Consider the following 21803-nt stretch of genomic DNA (forward strand, 5'->3'; position numbering starts at 1 on the left):
ATATTAATATTAGGATTATAATCTAATTTAGCAGGTAGGCATTTTGCAAATCAGAATCTACAAACGATGATGACTGACCATATATGAGTATAAAGGATGTCAGTGGAAAGACTTGATTAATGGAGAGTAAGATATTTTGTCTTTGCTATGCTTAAGAGTGGATTTCTCTAGTGCTGGGCAAACCTCCCTTCTGTCTCAATTACAGCAGATACACTTTTCATTGTGGGTCTTTATGCAATATTTAATTTAACATTTGGGACAATAGCTCTAATTATCAGTACCTACCAATGTATCTTTCCACATTAACTCTTTTGTTACCTAGATAAATAAATGAATAATGCCCTCATGTGCAAAGTGTTTCATTGTTTAAAATGTTACACACACACACACACACAAAACAAACAAACAAACAGAAACCAGAAAGAAAGAAAGAAAGAAAGAAAGAAAGAAAGAAAGAAAGAAAGAAAGAAAGAAAGAAAGAAAGAAAGAAACTGAGAGAAGGAATCCAAAACAAGACAAAAAACTGATAAAGTGGGAGAGATGTCTCAGCCAGGAAAGTAGTTTTCTACCAAGACTCATGTTCTGGGTTTAATCCCAGGAACCCACATGGTAGAAGGAGAGCACAGATTCCCAGAAACAGCCCTGTGGGAGGCCAGCTCCCAACTTTTGAAGGGTTCTTATGAGAGAGGGATAAGAAAGTACTAGATAGAAAGAGAAACCTAGTTGACAAGAAGAAAGACAGAAACACAGGAATTGCTTCAGGAGGGCCTGGATCAATACCCAATAGCCTTTTCCATTTATTCAAAAGGGCTATTTATAACAATTTATAACAATGCCAATGGGCAGGGCAAAAGATCTCCCCCTTGCAAGATTATCCCCTTGCAAGATCAAAGCACACTGCACAGTTAAATATAGACCCTTCCAAGTACCTGGTAACCACACCTGTGGTCAAATCATCTCCTTATGCAGCCGTACTGGGTAAAGCAAGTTCATATTCTTGGACCCTGAGTAAGTTCTCACTAGGAAACCACTGTGAATCTCCACAGCTCCCCCTTCTTAATAGTTTAAAGGGCCTCTCAGACCCTTCAGATATACTATGTCTTCTTAGGTCATCTTCTTCTTCACTACTCAGTCTTACCTGTTATTGAGATACACTTTCCACCAAGTGTACTCTGTGTTAGGTTGACAGCTAGCAAGAAGGACTTACCCATCTCTGACTACCAGTCTCTGGCAGGGGAAGGTACAGAGCTTAACTCTATACAGCTCTAAATCAGGTCTCCACTAAGAGCTTCCAAGTAGCTGGAACAACCACAGCAATACTCCTGGTCCCTAGGGCTGCCACACCTCCCAGTAAAGGAGTAGAGGATGACCAAGATGGAGTATCCTTTTTGAATGGGTCTAAGATATCTATAGCAGCCTCAGCTGCACCAAGTCCTTCTTTAAATCAGTAAACTCCTGATGCAACTGCATCAAACCTAAAGACCTTAGCATCACCAAACCACGGTTCATCAATATCAACCAGTTAACATAATTCTAGCATGAATATTACTATACACAATTACAATTCTTACAAATTTACATCTGTTGCTGGAGGGCTTCTCTCCAGGTTCCCCAAGCCCCTTAGTCCCACAATCCACTTATAAAATAATCACTCAGACGCTTATATCACTTATAAACTGTATGGCCATGGCAGGCTTCCTGCTAACTGTTCTTTTATCTTAAATTAACCCATTTCTATAAATCTATACCTTGCCACGTGGCTGGTGGCTTCCCGGCGTCTTCACATGCTGTTTCTCCTGGCGGTGGCTGCAGTGTCTCTCCCCCAGCCTTCCGCTTCCCAGAATTCTCCTCTCTCCTTGTCCCACCTACCTCCTGCCTGGTCATTGGCCATCAGTGTTTTATTTACATAGAGTGATATCCACAGCACTTCCCCTTTCTTCTTTTTTTAAAAAGGAAGGTTTTAACTTTAACATGGTAAAATTACATATAACAAAACAATTACCGAGCAAGAATTATAGTTACAATATTAAAGAAGATGTCCTATCTATCTTATATTTGTGAGTTTAAGGTTTTATAGCTAACTTATCTTTTATCATAACTGAGGAAATTACGACTATCTAGTCTTCAACCACATCAAAGACCTGAGAAGGAACATAATGGTACCTGAGAAATGGTAGATGGATGCAAGCAACTTTCGGGAATCTTGCAAAAGTAGACCAAGACAGCTGGCAGCCTGGACAGTCACCTAATGTTTTTCAGCATTGTTGGTGCATTCAAATTGGCTACAGGCTAGAGTATCTGACAGACCATTTTCAGAAGCAGGAATTCTGAGAGACCATCTTACCCTGTCTTGGCAGAGTACAGTGGTCGCTTTCCTTGTGTCCCGCTTGTCCAGAAAGGACAGCATTGCATTTGTACTGTCAGCCGTCAAGGCAAGGGCAGTTCTTTGCCCAGTAGGCCATTTTGTGCCAAAAAGACAAACTTCCAAATGGAAATGTCTTAGAAGCCCAACATTCTCTCGGGATCAATTGGTGCAGCCAGGAGCAATTGTGTCTCACGTCAACAGAATTCTAAGTTATTTAAATGCCATATTCTCTAGGTCTATGAAGTGTTTGAAGATTACCTATCTATCTGAAATATATCTATGTATACTAGAAGACTTAACTAACATGGCTACAAATATGATTATCATAGATGACTGATTATTAATCTATTTTTAATCATCCATTACAATTTTAAATGAGTTAAACATAATACCTCAAACAAGAATAGAAATATATATATACAGTATAACAAAATTAACTTCAAGTTTGTATTAATAAACTAAAATTTTTACCAATGTAAAACATTTTAAACATAAACTAAAATCTATACCAATGTAAAACATTTTAAACAAGTTGTTCTTTAAAAGTAGGTTCATTAATCTACCCTTTTATCTTATCATCTCCATATCCTCCTATATATCTATATTATATCCCTTTTCTTTTTTTTAGAAAGAGATCACATTTATAATCAACCTGTTTTAAATAAAAATATTGGTTTTTCTCTGTCCCACACCAGAGGGCTCTTTTGATTTGGGACATAAGAATCTTTTAACCATTTTTTTTTAAAGCAATATGTCTGGGTTTAGAGGGGAGTGAGCCAATTCCACCTCTAAAGCCAGCTTGGTATATTTGGGAATTTGGGCGTAGCATCTCTTACTACTTCCTGCTGGAGGGGGGCGCTGTATCTTATGGGGATACAAAGAAAATTTTAGACCTATGGGTAGTCCGTGAGGCTGTATTGTGTGAACCAGTTGCCTTGAAACCGGTCTGGATGTTGGATCATCTGGGCCATGGTGTCATCGGAGACCTTTCAGGGGGTCTTGGCTGGTGAAACCTGATGTATCTTAATCTGGAACAAGTCCACAGCCTCTGGCTTTCTGTGGAAACAAAAGCAGAACCTCTTTTCCAAAGTAACATATCCTTATATCCAAATTTTGAAGTCAAGGTACCTTTAAAATATACATTTTGGCATAACTCAACAGGTTTTGTAATCAAATGTTTTTGTTTAGTTATGAATATCAAAGAGAACATAATCCAGATTCTCTGTGTGGTAGCCATCTTTATGTGGCTTATGTTTTATATTACCTTGAGCCTTGAGCCTATTGCTTTAAACTGTACCATTGTAAGCCTGAAACGGCGCTGTGGCTGCTGGCTCCGCCCACTTTAGCTTCCCAGCATGGCAGTGGTACGTTTTCCGCCAGCTCTGGGAGTCATCAAGTCTCAGAAATAGTGGGTCTAAGCTTTTATCAAAGCAGCATGTAGCCCAGAAACCTCTTTTTTTTTTTTTTTTTTTAAATACTAGTAAAGACTAAATCTACCACACAGCTTAATTTGCCGCTGGCAGATGCCTCATTTCCGCCATACTGCCGGTCAAACGCACACGCCAGGAACCCGCCAGTGTTCAAACCTGCGTTTTGCGGCGTCTAGCTGCTCATATGAGACAAGAAGCAGGAACCTGGTTTTGGCTCTGTTTAGAATTGATTATTAAATATTCTCAGGTTTAAGGTGGAAACTCGAGCCGTTGGGCGCCATTTGTTGCTGGAGGGCTTCTCTCCAGGTTCCCCAAGCCCTTAGTCCCACAATCCACTTATAAAATAATCACTCAGATGCTTATATCACTTATAAACTGTATGGCCATGGCAGGCTTCCTGCTAACTGTTCTTTTATCTTAAATTAACCCATTTCTATAAATCTATACCTTGCCACGTGGCTGGTGGCTTCCCGGCGTCTTCACATGCTGTTTCTCCTGGCGGTGGCTGCAGTGTCTCTCCCCCAGCCTTCCGCTTCCCAGAATTCTCCTCTCTCCTTGTCCCACCTACCTCCTGCCTGGTCATTGGCCATCAGTGTTTTATTTACATAGAGTGATATCCACAGCATACATCCAAAAGCAAACTTTGAGTAGAACTATTTACACTTTACAAACTTTAGCAAACACTCAAAAGCAATTTCTTAACAGAACTATTTGCATTCTCCTCTAACAAGACAGAGGGTACATGAATCATGAGTCACCACAGTTAAAATTGTAGGTGAAATCAAAACTGTTCCACTTCTGAAATTTGAAGTTCAAAGTCAGTTTTGACACCAGTTTTAAAGTTCAACTGACAGCCCAAGATCAGAGCCTGCCTCATCAGCTGCCCTGAAGTCTTTGTATAACTGTCAGAATCATAATGACTCTTAGGCAAACAGTTTCAAGTATGAGGAGTCCCATATTCAAATATCCCCTGTACACAACAAATCAACTCAGTTCAAACTAGCATCTCTGAAGCCTCATTTTCAGTTAGAGAAGCTCTTTCAGTTAGCTTTCCCCTAGGTGAAACTGCTCCAGGACAAAAGCTGCTAGCTCCACAATAGCTGGCTGGTACAGAGTCCTCTCAAAAGAGAGCTTCCTATAGCCAGCAAATAGAAACTACAAGGCTGTTGGCTCCTGGCGTTCACAGTCCTGGTCTGTCATGCCTCCCATAACCAGCACATCTGCCAAGGACCCCTGCATCCTGAGGCTAAAGGGCTTTCAATTGCCTCATGCCACACAGGCTTAAGGTTCCTCCCACTGCTACAAGCCATGGCCAACTGCTCAGCTCCACTTCACTCTGCCACTGGGAGCTCAGCCTGAGTTCCAGCATGTCTCACTCAGGTGTTCTGTCAGCCATCAGTTTCCCCTGGGTCCGCAGCACCACCTCTGCTGTTGTTCCACCCTGGGGGGTGGGGGATGCTGCCCTGCTCAGCTCTCCACCTGCACTCTCTTGGGCATCTCTTGCTAAGCTCTGGCTGCAGGGGACTCGGGCTGGGGTCCAAAATCTCTGCTGCACTCTCTAAGCTGCTGGCCAGAAGCCATTCAACTCTCCCGCAGCATCTCTGCTCTGCTTCTCACTGTGGCTTCTTCTTGGCAGAAAGCTTGCAGAAACCTGCTGCTTGCTCAGCACCTGTTGCTCCATGATACCCCACAAGTCTCAGATGCTGAGGCCTGGATGGGGCAGCCCTGACTCCTGCTTTCTACATCCCAGGTCCCATCTGTGCTTGGGAAAAAACTACTCTTACCCTAAGTGACTTTCTTATTAAACCTTCACCATATCCCTAGACCTAAAGCTTATATTCTCTAAACTTCACCAAAACTTTTTTACAACTTTAGAGAAAAACAGAGAAACGTAGGCAGAGACAGAGAGAGATACTTGCTGCAGCCTAACTTTAACTACTCTGCTTTATATTTAAAATGTTACTCCTGAAGAATAGGATACCACTGCCTCAGCTTAATTTATTAATTCATAACCAGACATGTTCCCCTGCTTCATGGTGCCCTCTCTCTCTCTCTTATCTTTTGTACCTAAGTCCCACATTCTGGCACCATCTGTGGGAGGCCAGCTCCTACCTTTTGAGGGATGCTTATGAGAGAAAGATAAGAATATACTATATAGAAAGAGAGACCTAGTTGACAAGAAGAAAGACAGGAACACAAAATAGCTTCAGGAGGGCCTGGATCAATACCCAACAGCCTTTTCCATTTATTCAAAAGGGCTTTTTATAACAATACCAAGGGGTGAGGCAAAAGATCTCCCTTTTGCAAGATCAAAGCACACCACACAGCCAAATGTAGACCCTTCCAAATACCTGGTAACCACACCTGTGATCAAATCATCTCCTTATGCAGCCCTGCTGGGTAAAGCAAATTCAGATTCTCGGACCCTGAATAAGTTCTCACTAGGAAACCTCTGTGGGTCTTCACACAGTCCTCCACCTCTACACATGCACCATGCCACAAGGACACAAACTCAATAAATAATCTGAAAAGTAACTTAAAAACTGTCATAATAACCAATATCATAAAAATTAATTCCTCAAAGGGTAGCTATTTCCTGAGTGAGTTCCATCTGCCTGACATTTCTCTGCTTGTAGGATTACAGTGTTTGTTTTGTGTGCTCATTAAAGAGGCTCAACTATTAAGCAAAATTGCTAACCTAACATGAAGTCTCCCAGTACTGTACCATGCATTGTCCTTCCTCTACTGTAATCCTAAGAAAATTAGGTTTTTCATCATGGTCAAGCATTGTACAGTGACTCACTATGGTCATTCCTATTGGAGACAATACAGGCTTGAGTTCAAATAGTTAAAAAACATACTTTACTAGGAGTAACAAATATTCTAAAATGGAGTTAATTTCCTTCTAGTGGTTTAAATGCTTCAGTAAAAATTCTGCTTTATTATTTTAAACATATAAGGGTTTATGAATCACAAGTATTATTCAAAGCAATTACTATTTATTCCAAAGACAAAGACTAGGTCAAGTGGGTTACTCATTGTTCTTTGTATGTGCAGTTTTCTCCCTTCATTAGCAAAAAATTACAAAGTGTGTTTTACTAAACCAAAGACATAGGCTGCAAGCATAGAACCACTCATAACTATTTGACTTATTGTTAAGCAGCTATTCTGATATTTACTAAAAAGAAAACATTTTGATTCATTTCAGGATCCAGTTCCTATCATTTCCATGGAAATCTCTTCAAAGAGAGTAAGTTGCTTGCATGCTGGGTCTTTTCTGTTTGTTGGTTGAAACCAAAGCATTCAAGGATGTTAACACAGGATTTATAGATGGAAAGCCTGTTGTTCGTTATTTTATATTATCACTATATTTTTTATTTTATATTATCATGGGTGCTATCTTAGTGAATTCTGCAAATTCACCCCTGCTAACAGCCTCTTGCTTCCTGCAGCAACAGCTCTACATCGGATCACCCTCGGCTGTGGCTCAGGTCAGATTCCATCACTGTGACATGTATGGCAGTGCCTGTGCTGACTGCTGCCTGGCTCGAGACCCTTACTGTGCGTGGGATGGCATATCCTGCTCCAGGTATTACCCAACAGGCGCACATGCAAAGAGGTATGTCATCCTGGTGGGAAATTTCCATTGTTCAGAAAAGCTATCATTTGGGGGGGGGGTCTTTTATTTTTTTCCTTTTTGTGTCCATTCAATGAAAATAAACTGTTTTAAACAAATTACCCTAGTTATATTCTGATCATAAACATAAGCATTCACAACTTGAAAATTTTCTGCAAATCCCTGTGATGCATTATCATGTACACTGACCAGAGCTGAACTGGTTGGTGTACTTTTTTGGACTTTTGCTTTTTATCTCACTTTGCATTAAATATCCCCCCTCCTTTAATTTTTTTTCCCTGCAAGACATAATGAAGTTCAGATAAACTTAAAACGTGGAAATGGCAAGCCACCACACTTGAAGGATTCAGAGACTTAAAAAGAAAGTAAATAAATAAATCCTAGAACACATCCTGTAGTTTCCCATGTCCTCGCCAGCAGATGGTCTTCATTTGTGTCATTTTGAAAGTGAATATTTTAACTCCTAGGCAAATGCATGACCTGTGTAATTAATGAAATGTGTGATTTAATTCAGCACAAATGAAAGGTACTAAGAGACCTCTGAACTCTGATGTCTATAGCTCTATGAAGTCATTGCCATTTGCAAGAAAAAGTAAACCCAAGCTGTCTTTAAACAGAGGTTTAGGCTCACAAAACACTTTGAAGGGTATTTTTCCATTTTTCCACTCAAGCTATGTGAGGTTGTACACATTTTAGGACAATAAATAAGAAAAAAAATCTTATATAATAAGCAGGGTGTTTTTTTTTTCCTCACAAGGAATACACAGAACTATCTAAAATTTCCTCAGAAAATATATTTGTATGAATTCCAATTATTTCAATTTCGTTTTGGGTTATTTTTTCCCAATTATATTTTTTAATCAAATTGAATCTGAATCAGTATAATAATCCTTTTAGAATCACACAAAAATATCTCTCTCTCTCTCTCTCTCTCTCTCTCTCTCTCTCTCTCACACACACACACACACACACACACACACACACACACGCAAACACAAAAGCCTTCATTAATTCAAAACTTTTATTAATTTGTCTCTAGCAAATTAACATTCTAAGAAAGATTTAAAGACAGGATATAATAAACCAAAGATGGAGTGAGTCTTTCAGAGAAGTGTGGGCAAAATAATTTACCAACTGCATGGACAAGTGAGCAAATCATTTCATTTTTCTACAAGTGTTTATCAGTATTCAAACTCATTCTTGAAGAATATAGCTGTAGTTATTTTAAATGCTGAGGAAGGTTTTTTCACCTACGTGCGTACTGTACTAAAAGCTTGGGGTGTGAAGACCTTTGTCTACAGGAAACCAAGGCCTCCGGTGGGGAGTAGAACAGAAAACAGTGCCAGAGGCAGCTCATTTCTGAGCACGTTAGGTACTTGATCAAGTTTAGTGTACATAATGTTTTATTGCATCCAATAGCTGAGCATCACTGAGACAACAGTCGAGGGAGGCTCCAGTTGGCAGAGGTGATGAATTGTGCAAAGGCAAACAGTGTTCAGGAGGAGCCATGCCGCTCACCGGCTCAGGAGTGAATGCAAGAACGGGAGCTCATCTGAAGGGATTATTTTAAAGATGTAATACTAGTGGGTTTTAACTTTTTGCTTAAATTTAATTTTAACTGACATGTAGAGACTTGTGAGCTATTCTGAGATACTGCCACATATGTATATACTGTGTAGCAAATAAATCAAGATAAATACACTTATCTCATCAAAGACACTCTTTCTTTAAACTTTTGAAATCAGGGTGTGTACCTATAGACAAAGACCATCAAATGTTTCTCCACACTCCTTTATGGTCATCTCTAGTCACATCACAAAAGGACATTTTACAATATAAGGCTTACTGATATATTGTCATTAGCCATTATAAAAATGTTTTCAAACTTTGCACCAAACACTTATGAGTTGTGTGATATTATACTTGACTAGCAGGCTCTTTATCAGGCACACAACAGCAATGCTGTTTTAACTAAGCAATTTCCAGAGCTAACATCTCTCATTTGTTGTGCATCTTTTAAAAGTATGCAACAACAAAGTTGTAGGTGGGGTACTTCTGTGTCCCAGCAGTCAGCTCTGTTCTATCAGTCAGTTCCCCAAAACCACACTGAAATATATTATTAATTATAAATGCCCAGCTGATAGCTTAGGCTTGTTATTTACTAGCACTTACAATGTTAATTAGCCCATATTTCTATCTATTTTCTATCACATGGCTCAGTACCTTATCTCATTACAGCAATTTCATCTCTTCCTTCTCTGCATCTCCTCAGGACTCCTTCACTCCATCCTCCTTCTTCCCAGAGTTCTCTCTGTCTGCAAGTCCTGCTTAACCTCTACCTATTCAGCTCTTTTATTGACCAAGGAGAATAATACAAGTCTACAAAAATAGTTCCACAGCACAAAGTTGATAATTTTTCAAAAGAGGTTAAAATAGTTATTTAGAAAAAAATAGGAAAATGTACAAAATATTAGGCAGTAAGAGATGAGATGCCAGGGTATGAAGCCATGCTTATAAATGAATTAACTCAGTTTAGGGTACTAGAGATCTTTCACCGTGTCAAATTCTTTTCAGCCATTATCACTCCTGGAGGAGAAGCTCTGGGGTAAGTCCCAGCACATGGAGAGGAAATAGTTTGCTTTTATAGGGATCATTTCTGCCTCAGACCTGAAGAGAAGCCGGGAGAAAAAACTGGTCATTTACATAAACATTTTTTTCTCTCACAGAGTGAAAATGAGTCAATGGGGTAAAGATTGTAATTCACAGTCTGGCCACTTCTTTAAAATGACCTTCCAAAATACACTATAATCCACAAATCTGGCTCCCCTCTCCTCCTGGCTCTCCTTTTGTCTATTTCCAGTGTCCTCTTTATATGTTTCTAAGAATTAAGGAATATAAGAAAAATATTCAGCCTTCATAAGGGCAAGGCCTCTTTGATCAAACGTTCTTGGCCTGATCATAGCACGTGTTTTATTTAACACTGACCTAAAAGACAATGACTTTGGAGAGAAACCGAGAGCTTGCTGGAAGATGTAACCTTCTCATAAATGCATGTTTCTAATTATTTTGAATAACATTTTGAATTGTTTATGTGCCTTTCAAGTTGCTTATCTAGAATGATCTAGAATGCTGTTTCTATTATCTTCATATGGCTAGTATAACAATTCCAATAAAACGTCATCTCTGCAACATGAAAACTATTTCCTCCTTCACTCTTTTTGATCCCTGCTCCCTTGTCCAGCAGACGTAGGGCCTGAGAGTGAAGCAATGCTCACTTAGGGTGGAATCCACTCTGGCAGTTGAGGTGTCTCTTCAACTGCTATACAGTAACTAGCTGTCCTCGCTAGACTGGAACACGGCCTGGAAACCCTCACCTTTCCCTTCACTGTACGTTGCTGTTCAGTCTAGCTCAGAGCAACGACTCTCATGGGAAGTTCTAACTCTAATTTTGTAAAAATTTGCATCTTTTGGTAAGATTTTCTAATCCATTTAAACAAAAAGAAACAAGTATTATTCTGTATGTAGCGCATAAACCTGAAATTTGATTGATAACATCATTTCCTCTTGCTTTTACTGTGTGAGAAAAACTCTTGCCCCTTGACTAACATTCCACTGTCATTTTTAAAGACAGTGAAGAGACTTAAGAAGAGTAACAATGAAAACTTGAGAGTCTAGTAAGTTAAAATAATTGGATTCACATATCTTTTTCCTCACTGCACTTCATTATGTGTAGGGGTTTTGTTACATTTTCTACGCAAATAAATATTCCTATTGTTCTTGACTATGCACACCACTTGTCATCCCTTTACAGACTAGAAGTTTCTTGTTGAACTAAATGTTTAACCAACTGTAAAGAGAAATATATTAAATTACTATTTGAAGATCTGGGATTTAAACTTATATAAACATTTAAAAAACAGTGTTATATAGATCTTTTAACCACTGAAAATACTCTCTGGAAATAAGAAAAGTGTAAAGCTTGGATTTTGTGCTACTTTTATATAACAGATGATTTTTTTTCTAACAACAGAATTTTTCTGGAATCTTTAGTGCAGTTGGCTGTATTTTAAAATCCAGGAAATTGAAATCTCAGAATCTCCTCATTTTTTTTTTTCTTACAGGCGGTTCCGCAGGCAGGATGTTCGGCATGGTAATGCTGCCCAGCAGTGTTTTGGACAACAGTTTGTCGGTAATCCTTAGAAAAATTGATTGTTATGATTTGCCCAGTGCATGCTGAAGATGGACTGCACATTTCTTTAAGTGTGTCATCTTCCTGGAACATTGTCCTGGGTGTATCTGTTTTTCCCCATATATATAAAATGAGATGCGTGGTCACTGACAAAACTAGCAAAGCTGGTTTCTGATAGCATCATTAACACAACCTGATGTCAACCATCAAGGCTTATTGTTCTTTGTTATTTCTGTTTTGGGGAGCCTGCCACACAGCCCAAGTAAATCACATATGGAGTCTTATTCTTACTTACGAATGCCTGACCTTAGTTTGGCTTGTTTCATGCCAGCTTTCCTTAACTCTACATTATCCCATCTACCTTTTGCTTTTGGGCTTTCCCTTACTTCTGTAAATCTTAGTTTTATTCTGTGGCTTGCTGTGTAGTTGGGTGGTTGGACCCTGGAGTCTTCCTCCTTCTCTGGCTACTTCTATATAGTCTTTCTCCCTGCCAGCCCTGCCTATCCTTTCTCCTGACTTGCTATTGGCTGTTCAGTTCTTTATTAAATCATGAGATGTTTTAGACAGGCTCAGTAATACAGAGTTAGACAAATGCACCATAAAAGTAACATATCTTTGTAGCTGGAGTTTTCTCTAGTCTCCTTCAGACCTGCAGCTGCTCAGAACCAAGTAAACACACAGAGACTTATATTACTTATAAACTGTATGGCTGTGGAAGGCTTCTTGTTATCTGGTTCTTATATCTTAAATTAACCCATTTCTATTCATCTATACGTTGCCACATGGCTTGTGGCTTACCAGTACTTTACATCTTGCTTCTCATGGCGGCAGCGGCTGGCAGCGTCTCCTGACTCAGCCTTCCACTTCCCAGAATCCTCTTCTCTGTTTATCCCCCCCCTATACTATACTATCTGCCTGGCTACTAGCCAATCAGCATTTTATTTGTCAATCAATCAGACCAACACATTCACAGCATACAGAAAGACATCCCCAGCATACCTTAAAATAGTATTCTGCAACAAAGCCTGAGAAAGGTTAAGACCACCAGTGATTGGTGGCAGTAACTTCCAGGACGTAACTCTTTATCTCAAATTTATTTCTTCCCTTTTATTTTTTGTTTGTTTGTTTGCTTTGTGTGTGTGTGTGTGTGTGTGTGTGTGTGTGTGTGTGTGTGTGTGTGTTTCTGTGTGTTTTGAGACAGGATTTCTATGTGTAGCCCTGGCTTTCCTAGAACCTGCTCTGTAGATCAGTCTGGTCTTGAACTCGGAGTTCCTCCTGACTCTGTCTTCAGAGTGCTGAGATTAAAGGCATGTGCCACCACTGCCAGCTCAAATTTAACACATATGATTTAACACACATCATCTCAATTACTAAGGTTTAGAACATATAAAAACTGTCCCCTCTTCTGCTACAGCACAGTGATTTTTAGAACAGATATTAGTTATCTTCAAATTTAGGCAAAAACAGGAAAGTCAAACAAAATGGAAAAAAATGATCTTTTGGGTTGCATCACAATGGATGATGAAGCTGTGTTTTGTTATTGGGGTCTCTGAGAAGCAGCTGGGTGATGAGTGCCATCGTGGAAAGTCAACAGAGGATAAACCTACTGTTAGAACTTGTAGCCCAGGGTTTTTTTTTGTTGTTGTTTTGGTTTTTTTGTTTGCTTGTTTGTTTGTTTGTTTGTTTCTTTTTGCATCCAAGCAAACTTTGGATTCAGTGTAGGAACTCCAGATATTGGGAGTATTGGCAAGAGAAAGTGTGCTCTTAATCGTAGGAATTTTATAGATCAGTTTTCGTAGTGAGGGTGAAAAGTCTTGGGAACATCAGCTGATGTTTTCTTTGAACATGTGATGCTCACGCCTTGCCCCGGCCTTACCAGAGAACATTGCCACTGACTTTATCACTGTCCTCACAGCTCCATATTTTGAAACCAAGTTCCCAGGGGCCGCCTCCTAACCCACTTCATTGTCTTCTTGCCTTTTAATCCCCAAGTTTTCCTGTGGCATTCTAAATAATTAGTTTAAATGACTGCACAGAAAGTAGCAACCAGGAAAGAGTTATTTGCATTGCTGCGGGACTTGAATACAATTAGAAGACAAAAATCATTTAGCAATAACATTCTAGCCTGGAGACTGATGCTGTTGCCTTTCTGCTGCAGGAGATGCTTTGGACAGGACTGAAGAGAGGCTGGCTTATGGCATAGAGAGCAACAGCACTCTGCTGGAATGCACCCCACGGTCCTTACAAGCGAAAGTCATCTGGTTTGTACAGAAAGGACGTGAGATGAGAAGAGAAGAGGTAACGCATGGCTACACATTCACACTTGGTGTCTTGCTTGGTGTGAACAGAAAATACGTGAATTGGGTGTTTAAAACGAAACCACATGGAGCTAAATATGTCTTACAATTTCTGGAACATAAAACACCCAAACATGGTGATGTGGGCTTGAAATCTCAACGCTGAGAGGGGAGGGAGGTGATTCTCTGGGGCTTAGGATCCAGTCAGCCTAGCCTGCTCCCCAGTCTCCAGGCAAGTGAAGGTACCTGTCTCAAAAACCCACTATGAAGAGGGACAAGAAACCCAGGATGTCTTCTGGCCTGTATATGCACTCATACCGATGTGCATGTCAACACACATACACACCCAATTTTTAAAAATCAGTTTTCTTTTTAAAGTATGATTTATATACAATAAAATTTTATAATATAAACATATATTTATAAACCCATTTATATTTCAAGAAATTATTTTATAAAAGCATATAAATTGATATTGTATTTCCTGCTGAAAGTTCTTAGAGCTTCATGGTATATGCCATGGCAAAATCTTAAACTATATCTACCAAGGCAGTATTACTGAGAAATAGCAAAGTTATTAACATATAAGAATAACAGTGGCATCAATATTAATAAAACTTTTAATCAAATTCAAGTCACTGGCGTCAGGTTCCAATCAACTGGGAACAAAGGCAAACCTCAACACTTTCCCCATTTTGAGGAGCTTTGAATTTGTGAGGTCACTTAAGGATTAGGTGACTTTGCTACTTTGAGAGACAGAGAGGCAGCATGTTGGAATGGCCTGGAGGCCATTACAGGAATGGGAAGGAGCGATGAGGGAGCTGGCTGTGTCCAGGACATAGAGCCTTTGGGAAGGGAGATCATGGATGCTTATTAAAGGATTCCAATTCTATTTTCACAAGTGGAACTGTAACGTAGCAAGAATCCTATTCAAAGCAGCAGGAAGATCTTGCTGAATACAGTACAGGTGGCCTTTGTTTAAAAGGGAAGTTTTCAAGTTGGGGACGTGACAGAGTGCCTACAGTCCTTCCTCGTGCGCAGAGGAGAGCTGTAAGTGTGTGTCTGATAGACGATCAGCAGAAATGACTGCTTCATTTTTTTTCACTGGAGATTAAATCTGTCCCTGAAGTCAAAATTACCAATTTCCCCAAAATATTTCTGTTTAGGCTTCGGTGAAAATAAAAATCTAACATGTTTAGTCTGTAGTCACATTGAGAGATGATGAAATTTTATAAATCCTGGGTTCTTGAATATTCATTAGATAAGAAAACTTGTTCAGGTTCAAGGCAGATGGAGTCCCAGCACTGAGAGTGGGAAGTGGACACGGACCCACTCCTAACCAAGAAGATGTTAGCAATGGTAACTATGGGCAAACGGAAAGCCAGGTCTCTCCAGCGGAGTGTACCTGGGTAGATCAACCGGGCAGGCCTCACGGCTGGGGTGAGCTGGCCAACACAAAACCAAATCCATGTTTCTTGTTTTTTATTTTGTTTTGGCTTTTTTTGTTTTGTTTTGGTGTTTTGAAATAAGATTTCTCTGTGTAGCCCTGGCTGTCCTGGAACTCATTCTGTAGCCCAAGCTGTCCTGGAACTCAGAGATCCGCCTGCCTCTGCCTCCTGAGTGCTGGGATTAAAGGCCTGAGCCACTATATCCAGCTTTGTTTTGGCATTTTGCCTTGCTTTGTTTTATTTAATTGATTTTTTAAAAATATTTTTTGGTGTTATTTCTCTTTTTTTTTAGAGACAGGAAAGGAGCAGGGGTAGGAAGAGAGAAGAGAGGAATAGAGTTGGGTGGTTAGGAAGGTTGAGAAGACTTTGTGAGGAGAAAACATGATCAAAATATACTGTATGATAAAAAAAAGTTCAAACAGAAAAAAGAAAAGAGCTTTACCAGCTAAGGCCTAGGGATAATATGGTGGTTTATGAGGAAAGCAGATCTTTCCTAAGTTTTCATGGCAACACAACAGCAAAGCTAATGCAGCATGCCGCACTCAATTAAGCAGTTTATTTATTGCCAAGGCGTTTCCACTTCTCTAATGTGACATGAAATGGCTTTTTAAATTCCACTGTGACACTTGGCAGGAGTGGACCTGGGAATAGTCCACAGTTGCTGCAGTCCCAGGCTTCAGAAGACAGAAGTGATTCTTCCATAAGTAGGTTTCTTCACCCAGTGAGCTCTGCTTCTCATTTGGAACTGACTGCAATCTACCTCATTTGAAGTCATTCTGACATGGAGCATCCATCAGTGCTCAGCTCTGAGCTCTTTTCCCACCTTGCTGCTTCTGCCTCCCTTCTTGCCAACTGCATCCTAATTTCCCTGACTGATTGAGCTACTGACGTATGGGATTTTGAATTTACTCTCTGCATGAAAATCATGGCACAGTCGGATTGTTAATGGTTTCAATAGACATAGCAATACATGCATTTAATTATTCACTAACTAAAGCAAAAAAAAAAAAGTGCTGACTGCATCAGAGGCCGGATGTGTATAGTCTATACTGAAGCAGAATGACTTAGAAAGTCCTGAGTTCCATTCAATGTTCACTTGCATTCATTATCATTTCTGTGTCTCATTTACTCTGAGACATACAGTAATCATATTGCCACATGTAGACATAATGAAGGATGTTTAATTCTACTTAGCAAATTCTTAGCTCCTTTGAGGATGCTGTGCACAGTACTCTAGGCAATAACAGTCAAAATTTATTCCTCATTTCATAAACTCTAAGAAGTTTGTCAGACCATAGAGTATAAACCTCTCCCTTCTATTAAAATGAAATCTTTGATTCTAGGAATTCTGCCTTTTCAAGTATCTATATGTACCTGCTCCACTAAATTTTGTGGTGTTATTCACAGATGGCATGTTCATATGGAGAAAATATCTGATCATATTATTCTCCTGGATTGCCATACAACATCTAAAATCTCATTTGGCTGTCTTCTAAACCCTGGGTACTGGCAGTTCTCTCAACTTTACATCTTAGAGTTTTCTGTTTCCTTAAATACACCATGTGGAAACAATCACTACACATTTTATTAGATCTGTAAATATTTATTAAAATATGCTATTCTTTGTACTTCATAGGACATTTTCCATAGTTAAATATGTTTTTTCACAGTTGCTATAGGCATACTAAATATTCCATGAATTAGTTAAATATATTGGTTGCTAGACATAACACTGAGGACATATGCTGAGGACAAGAGCCCTGGAGTTCTTTTGGTAGAAGTTGTTCCTCATTGTAAACCCACCGCACACAGGACTATGCTAGGTGCCTTCCCGGTTACTGCTGGATCTCTCAGCTGAGCAGTGGATGTGGTTATTCTCTTCTTGCATACAGAAAGTAAAGTTGAGAAGGTTATAGCTTGTGCACAGCCTGTGACCTACCCAGTCTTTAAATTCAGGAATCCCTGACCTGATGTCAGTTTACAGTCACCCATTGTCTCAGAATCAAGGACTGTATAGTCTATTACAACCATTCTAAAACATAGTTCTATAATCAAAGTAATTGAAACCCAGAATGTGTAATAACTCACACCTAATAAAATAAACTCAGGACCAGGCCTCGTTCTACTAAATGTTCTGAAAAATGAGAAAGTCTTCTGAAATCAGAATATAAACACACTTTGAAACGCTTAGGGGAAGAGCAAGGAGAGGACAGCTCATAGCAGGAGTTCAGACATCGATGTCTGCCAGTGTAATCCTTCCGAACTCTCAAGCAGGCAGCTTCAGCTTAGGTGACGAAGCCATTATTCTTCATGTTCAAGTATCTAAGAGGCTTGCGGTAATTTGAATCTGTCCCAGTCTGAGCTCTGATCCCAGGAATCATTGCTATGCAGTATGTGCAGTAATGGGTTTTACCTCTTTTGGTAAAAGAGGGCCCCTGCATTGCCATAAAACTGCTGTCCTCGGAGCCTGCAGGTTTTTCACTGTCCTAAGCATTGATTTCCATTAATACTTTTAACCCCTGCAGTAGTCTGGTGATGAACCCTTGTAGGACAAAAAACAACAACAACAAAAACCAAAACAAACCCCCGATGCGCAGAGAGATGGGTACTTCTGTAATAGCTCACGGACTGGGTAGCTGCTCTGGTTTAAGTACAGTCTGGAACCAGTTTGGGAGGGAATGGGGGCAGAGGACAGTGCCCCCTCCCTTTGCTTAGCTTATCTGAATGAACAATTAAGGACGAATGGGAGCTAAAACTATGAAGAAAGGAAAACCATACATATTAGAGAAAATTAGGTGACAGATTCCAAGAGAAACAGAAAACAGGTAGTGATTATGGTTATCATTCATTCAGTGTTTGTTGTGTGTCCTGTGCTGTTCTAAGGGGTTTAGACACAGTAACCGACATAAAACTTCCAACATTTCTCTGAGAAAGTCAGCATTACTACGTACATTATGGAGATGAGATTAAGTTGCTAGTACTTTTAGAGTAGAATAGCTTAAGTAATTAGAGGCAGAAACACCAGACTGGGATATGGTTAAACCTAGGAAAAGAAATTGGGTAGGATATGGGAGTCAGAGAAATCGTTTGCAAGTGCAGAAAACACACATTCAGTTTCTAGCCTGAATCTAGTGTAGAGGGATCGCTGGGGAAGACGCCATCAGGCAGCAGGGTTAGGGACACGTGCATCTGTGGTGAGTGACAAACAGTCGGTGCAGTGAGCTCTACCAGAGCCTGAGATGAGAGAGAGGGAGGAACTGGAAGACAAGGCTAACCATGACTTTTAGTTTGTTTCTTTTGAAATATGGGGCTTGGCTCTGTTTACAGTTGAAAGGAAGTAGCTGGGGTGGGGTGGGGTGTGCAGCTAATTGGTGAAGCGAGATAAAGAACATGTGTGAAAGAAACTGATCCCAGAGAAAAGAGACAAGCTGGGCTCTAACATAGGCAAAGACTGGCCTGGTCAGATGGCTCCGCCATTAAGGCTAGGCTCCCAACCAAAAAGAAGCAAAGATGTCTCTTCCTCTGAATGGGAGCCGGACAATAGTTGATTCAAGTGGATAGTGTGATTTCATCCATAGACGAAGGCTAGCTGTTCCAATGGTCTGCTGTCATTGATTAAATTTGGTGGACACATGTTTTTGCATACCATTTTTGTTTAAAACAACAGACCAAACTTGAAAAGGATGTAAATTGTTATTTTCTTCTGGTTGAAAAAAAAAAAAAAACCACTTCTATAAGGAAATCCAAATCACCCCTATTCCCTAGTTTATTGATTTCTAATTCCTACAATTTTACATATTTGAATGTATAAGGCCCCCAAATAACTGCAAATTTTCAGTCCTAACATTATTAGGGAAAAAAGCATTTCTTGTTAAAATATTTACCTGTACAATTGAAATATTGTCTTTCTCTGAAATGCATAAACATTATATTTTAGAACTCAGTAAATGGGGGATATTTTAACATGCATTATTCACTAAGATTTATATGTTCATTAATTCAGGAATAGTGACAGCAGAGACCATAATTCATAAGGAACAAAGTATTGACTACATAGCTCTTTATGGAAAAAATGTTCTGGTCCTAGATTTAAAGGCTTGATGAAAACTCTGATATACTGAAACCTTACCCGACAAGTATCATTGGGAAAGGTACTCTTGTATTTTGAAGAAAAAGACCTATTAGAAAAAATCATCTCCTCACAGTCTGGCGAGCCCTACAACATCACCATAAGGGATTCTTACTAGAACTAAGCAACAGTGTGAACAACTTGTTTGAAGTGCCATCTTGTGGATTTTGCTCTTTACTCTTAAAATGTCCTAATGATACTGTAAGGAGATTGGCTTTCAGTAGTGAGTTGAACTGTCATAAATTTACTGGGGGAAGTTTGGAGGCATTCTGAAGACCAACTACACAAACCCGTCATTCTCATCCTAGTTTAGTATATAGTGGAAGAGCAAACACCTGGTTCATAAGATCAATGCAACATTTTATACAATTTCTTTCATGGTGACCATAGAGGAAGCATTCCCCTGCTCTTCTTATTGATCTTACCATTGTGAATTCTCAGTTTAAAGGGAAATACGTGTTAGTATGTTTTGGAAATAGTCTGACTTCAATATAGCTAATTGTGAACATTGTGTCAACTTTAAATAATGCACAAATGTGCCTTTATTATGTAAATTTCAAGAGAAAGCACAAAATTATATCAGCCCCCAATCTCGAATTGCACCTTACTCCCAATATTGTTTTAATATCATCACAAAAGCACAGCCACTAAGCCATACAAATTCATCAAAGTCACTTCAGTCCCACTGAGAAATGTAATAGTCCTGCTTACCGGCAGTCAGCTGCTCCTTCCACCTGTGTGAAGAGTTCATTGCTCCTGTATTGAATGTACACAGCCAGGCCTGTAAAGAGGGCTGCTCCCATGAGGACAGGGACACAAGTTCCACCTTTGGTATTGAAGTTATGTCATTGAGAGGAGAAACAGTTACGGAGTAAGACTCCATTTTTTGTCTGCCATCTTGTTTGCTACTGACCAAGGACAAGAAATATCTGGGATTGATGACACCCAGAAGCCTGTACTTCTGTCTTTACACAAATGTATGGAACCCGTGGGGTTTGTTTCCACATCAGAGTTCTTTGTTTTTCTTGTTTTCACAACACAAAGTGCATGAGATATTGCCTCATTTGAAACATTTGTTTAGTAGTTTTGATGTTTCCTTTTAGCCCACTAAAAATGTTCATAATTTTAAAACTAATAATGTTTGCAGTCAGTAAACCTTGAGAACTTGTTTCAATGGAAAAGAAAACTTCATAATATCAAATGTCCCAACTCTTTTCTGGTTCAGAAATAATCAGTCCTTTAGTTTGCTTTTTTTGATGAGAAGATAAAAGACTCCACACAGTTCCTGTTCTATGAATGGAGAATTTATTCTCTTAAGAATAGGAATGAACCTAGAGCTTTGGGTGAATCTCTCTATTTTCCAAGATAACACTGAGAATCCTTGTGCATGAACTGTATCATCCTGTATCTATGGAAGCAGGGGCGTATTGTGTTTTTTCCCTCTGAGATCAGCATGTTTCAGGATTTTGATGAAACCAGCTAACATGGCCATGCAGCAAGTTCTCTGCAGACATGTGAACAGCAAAGCGTGGCCATGCAGCAGCCCTCTGCAGACATGTGAACAGCAAAGCGTGGCCATGCAGCAGCCCTCTGCAGACATGTGAACAGCAAAGTGTGATAATTTCCTTCATTTTCTGACTACTCTATTCAAAAATATGTCTCACATGGTCCAGAAAAGTAAACCTGTGTGGAGATAAGCCTGCAGAGAGCTGTATATGTGAGCATGTAGTTTGAGCTCCACAGAACTGCTTCTGCTGGGCTGCACTTGGGCACTTGGGCACTTGGGCATTTCCCCTGCACCTGCACTGAGATAACTGCTTTAAAGAATTCTATGTTTTTCTTCACCGTTTTCTGACATCTCTCATTTCATGAGATATGGGGAAGGGAAGAGCTCCACAGGACTCAGTACCAGGGAAGACAGAATTGCCAGAAGGGTAATTCTCAAAGTATTTAAAGACGTTCTGAACCTTAGAATTGCTCATATGTTCCTTGTTCCTTTGGCCGTTAGGAATCCCAGTTAAGTGCACTTCTAGGACAGTTGTACAGTTCCCGGTGCTGAGCTTTTCTATGTGTGAACTTTCACCTTTCTCCTCTTAGTTTTCTTCTATTCTGATAGTCTTGCCTCTGGACAGTTAATGACATACTTTTAAGACTTACTTTGATCAGGGTGTCCAAGGGCCTGTGTTCCCATGCTTATGTATTCTGGGGTCTGAACAGAGCTCAGAAACCAGTTTAGTTCATTTGTTTGCCAAAGCATACTACTGATTACAGAAAAGAAACCACAGAGTTTTTTTTTCCTTGTCTCTTA

General features: G+C 39.7%; 1 protein-coding gene across 1 annotated transcript in view; it reads left to right on the top strand.

Moving 5' to 3' along the window:
• Positions 1-21803, top strand: part of Sema3e (semaphorin 3E) — a 249688-nt gene that overhangs the window by 218007 nt on the left and 9878 nt on the right. The window contains exons 13-16 of the mRNA XM_028862035.2: positions 7004-7045; positions 7248-7414; positions 11554-11621; positions 13780-13919. Of these exons, the coding sequence (XP_028717868.1) occupies positions 7004-7045; positions 7248-7414; positions 11554-11621; positions 13780-13919 (417 nt within the window). The remainder of the gene's footprint in view (positions 1-7003; positions 7046-7247; positions 7415-11553; positions 11622-13779; positions 13920-21803) is intronic.

The sequence above is a fragment of the Peromyscus leucopus genome, chromosome 3 (assembly GCF_004664715.2).
Source record: "Peromyscus leucopus breed LL Stock chromosome 3, UCI_PerLeu_2.1, whole genome shotgun sequence".
NCBI lineage: Eukaryota > Metazoa > Chordata > Mammalia > Rodentia > Cricetidae > Peromyscus > Peromyscus leucopus.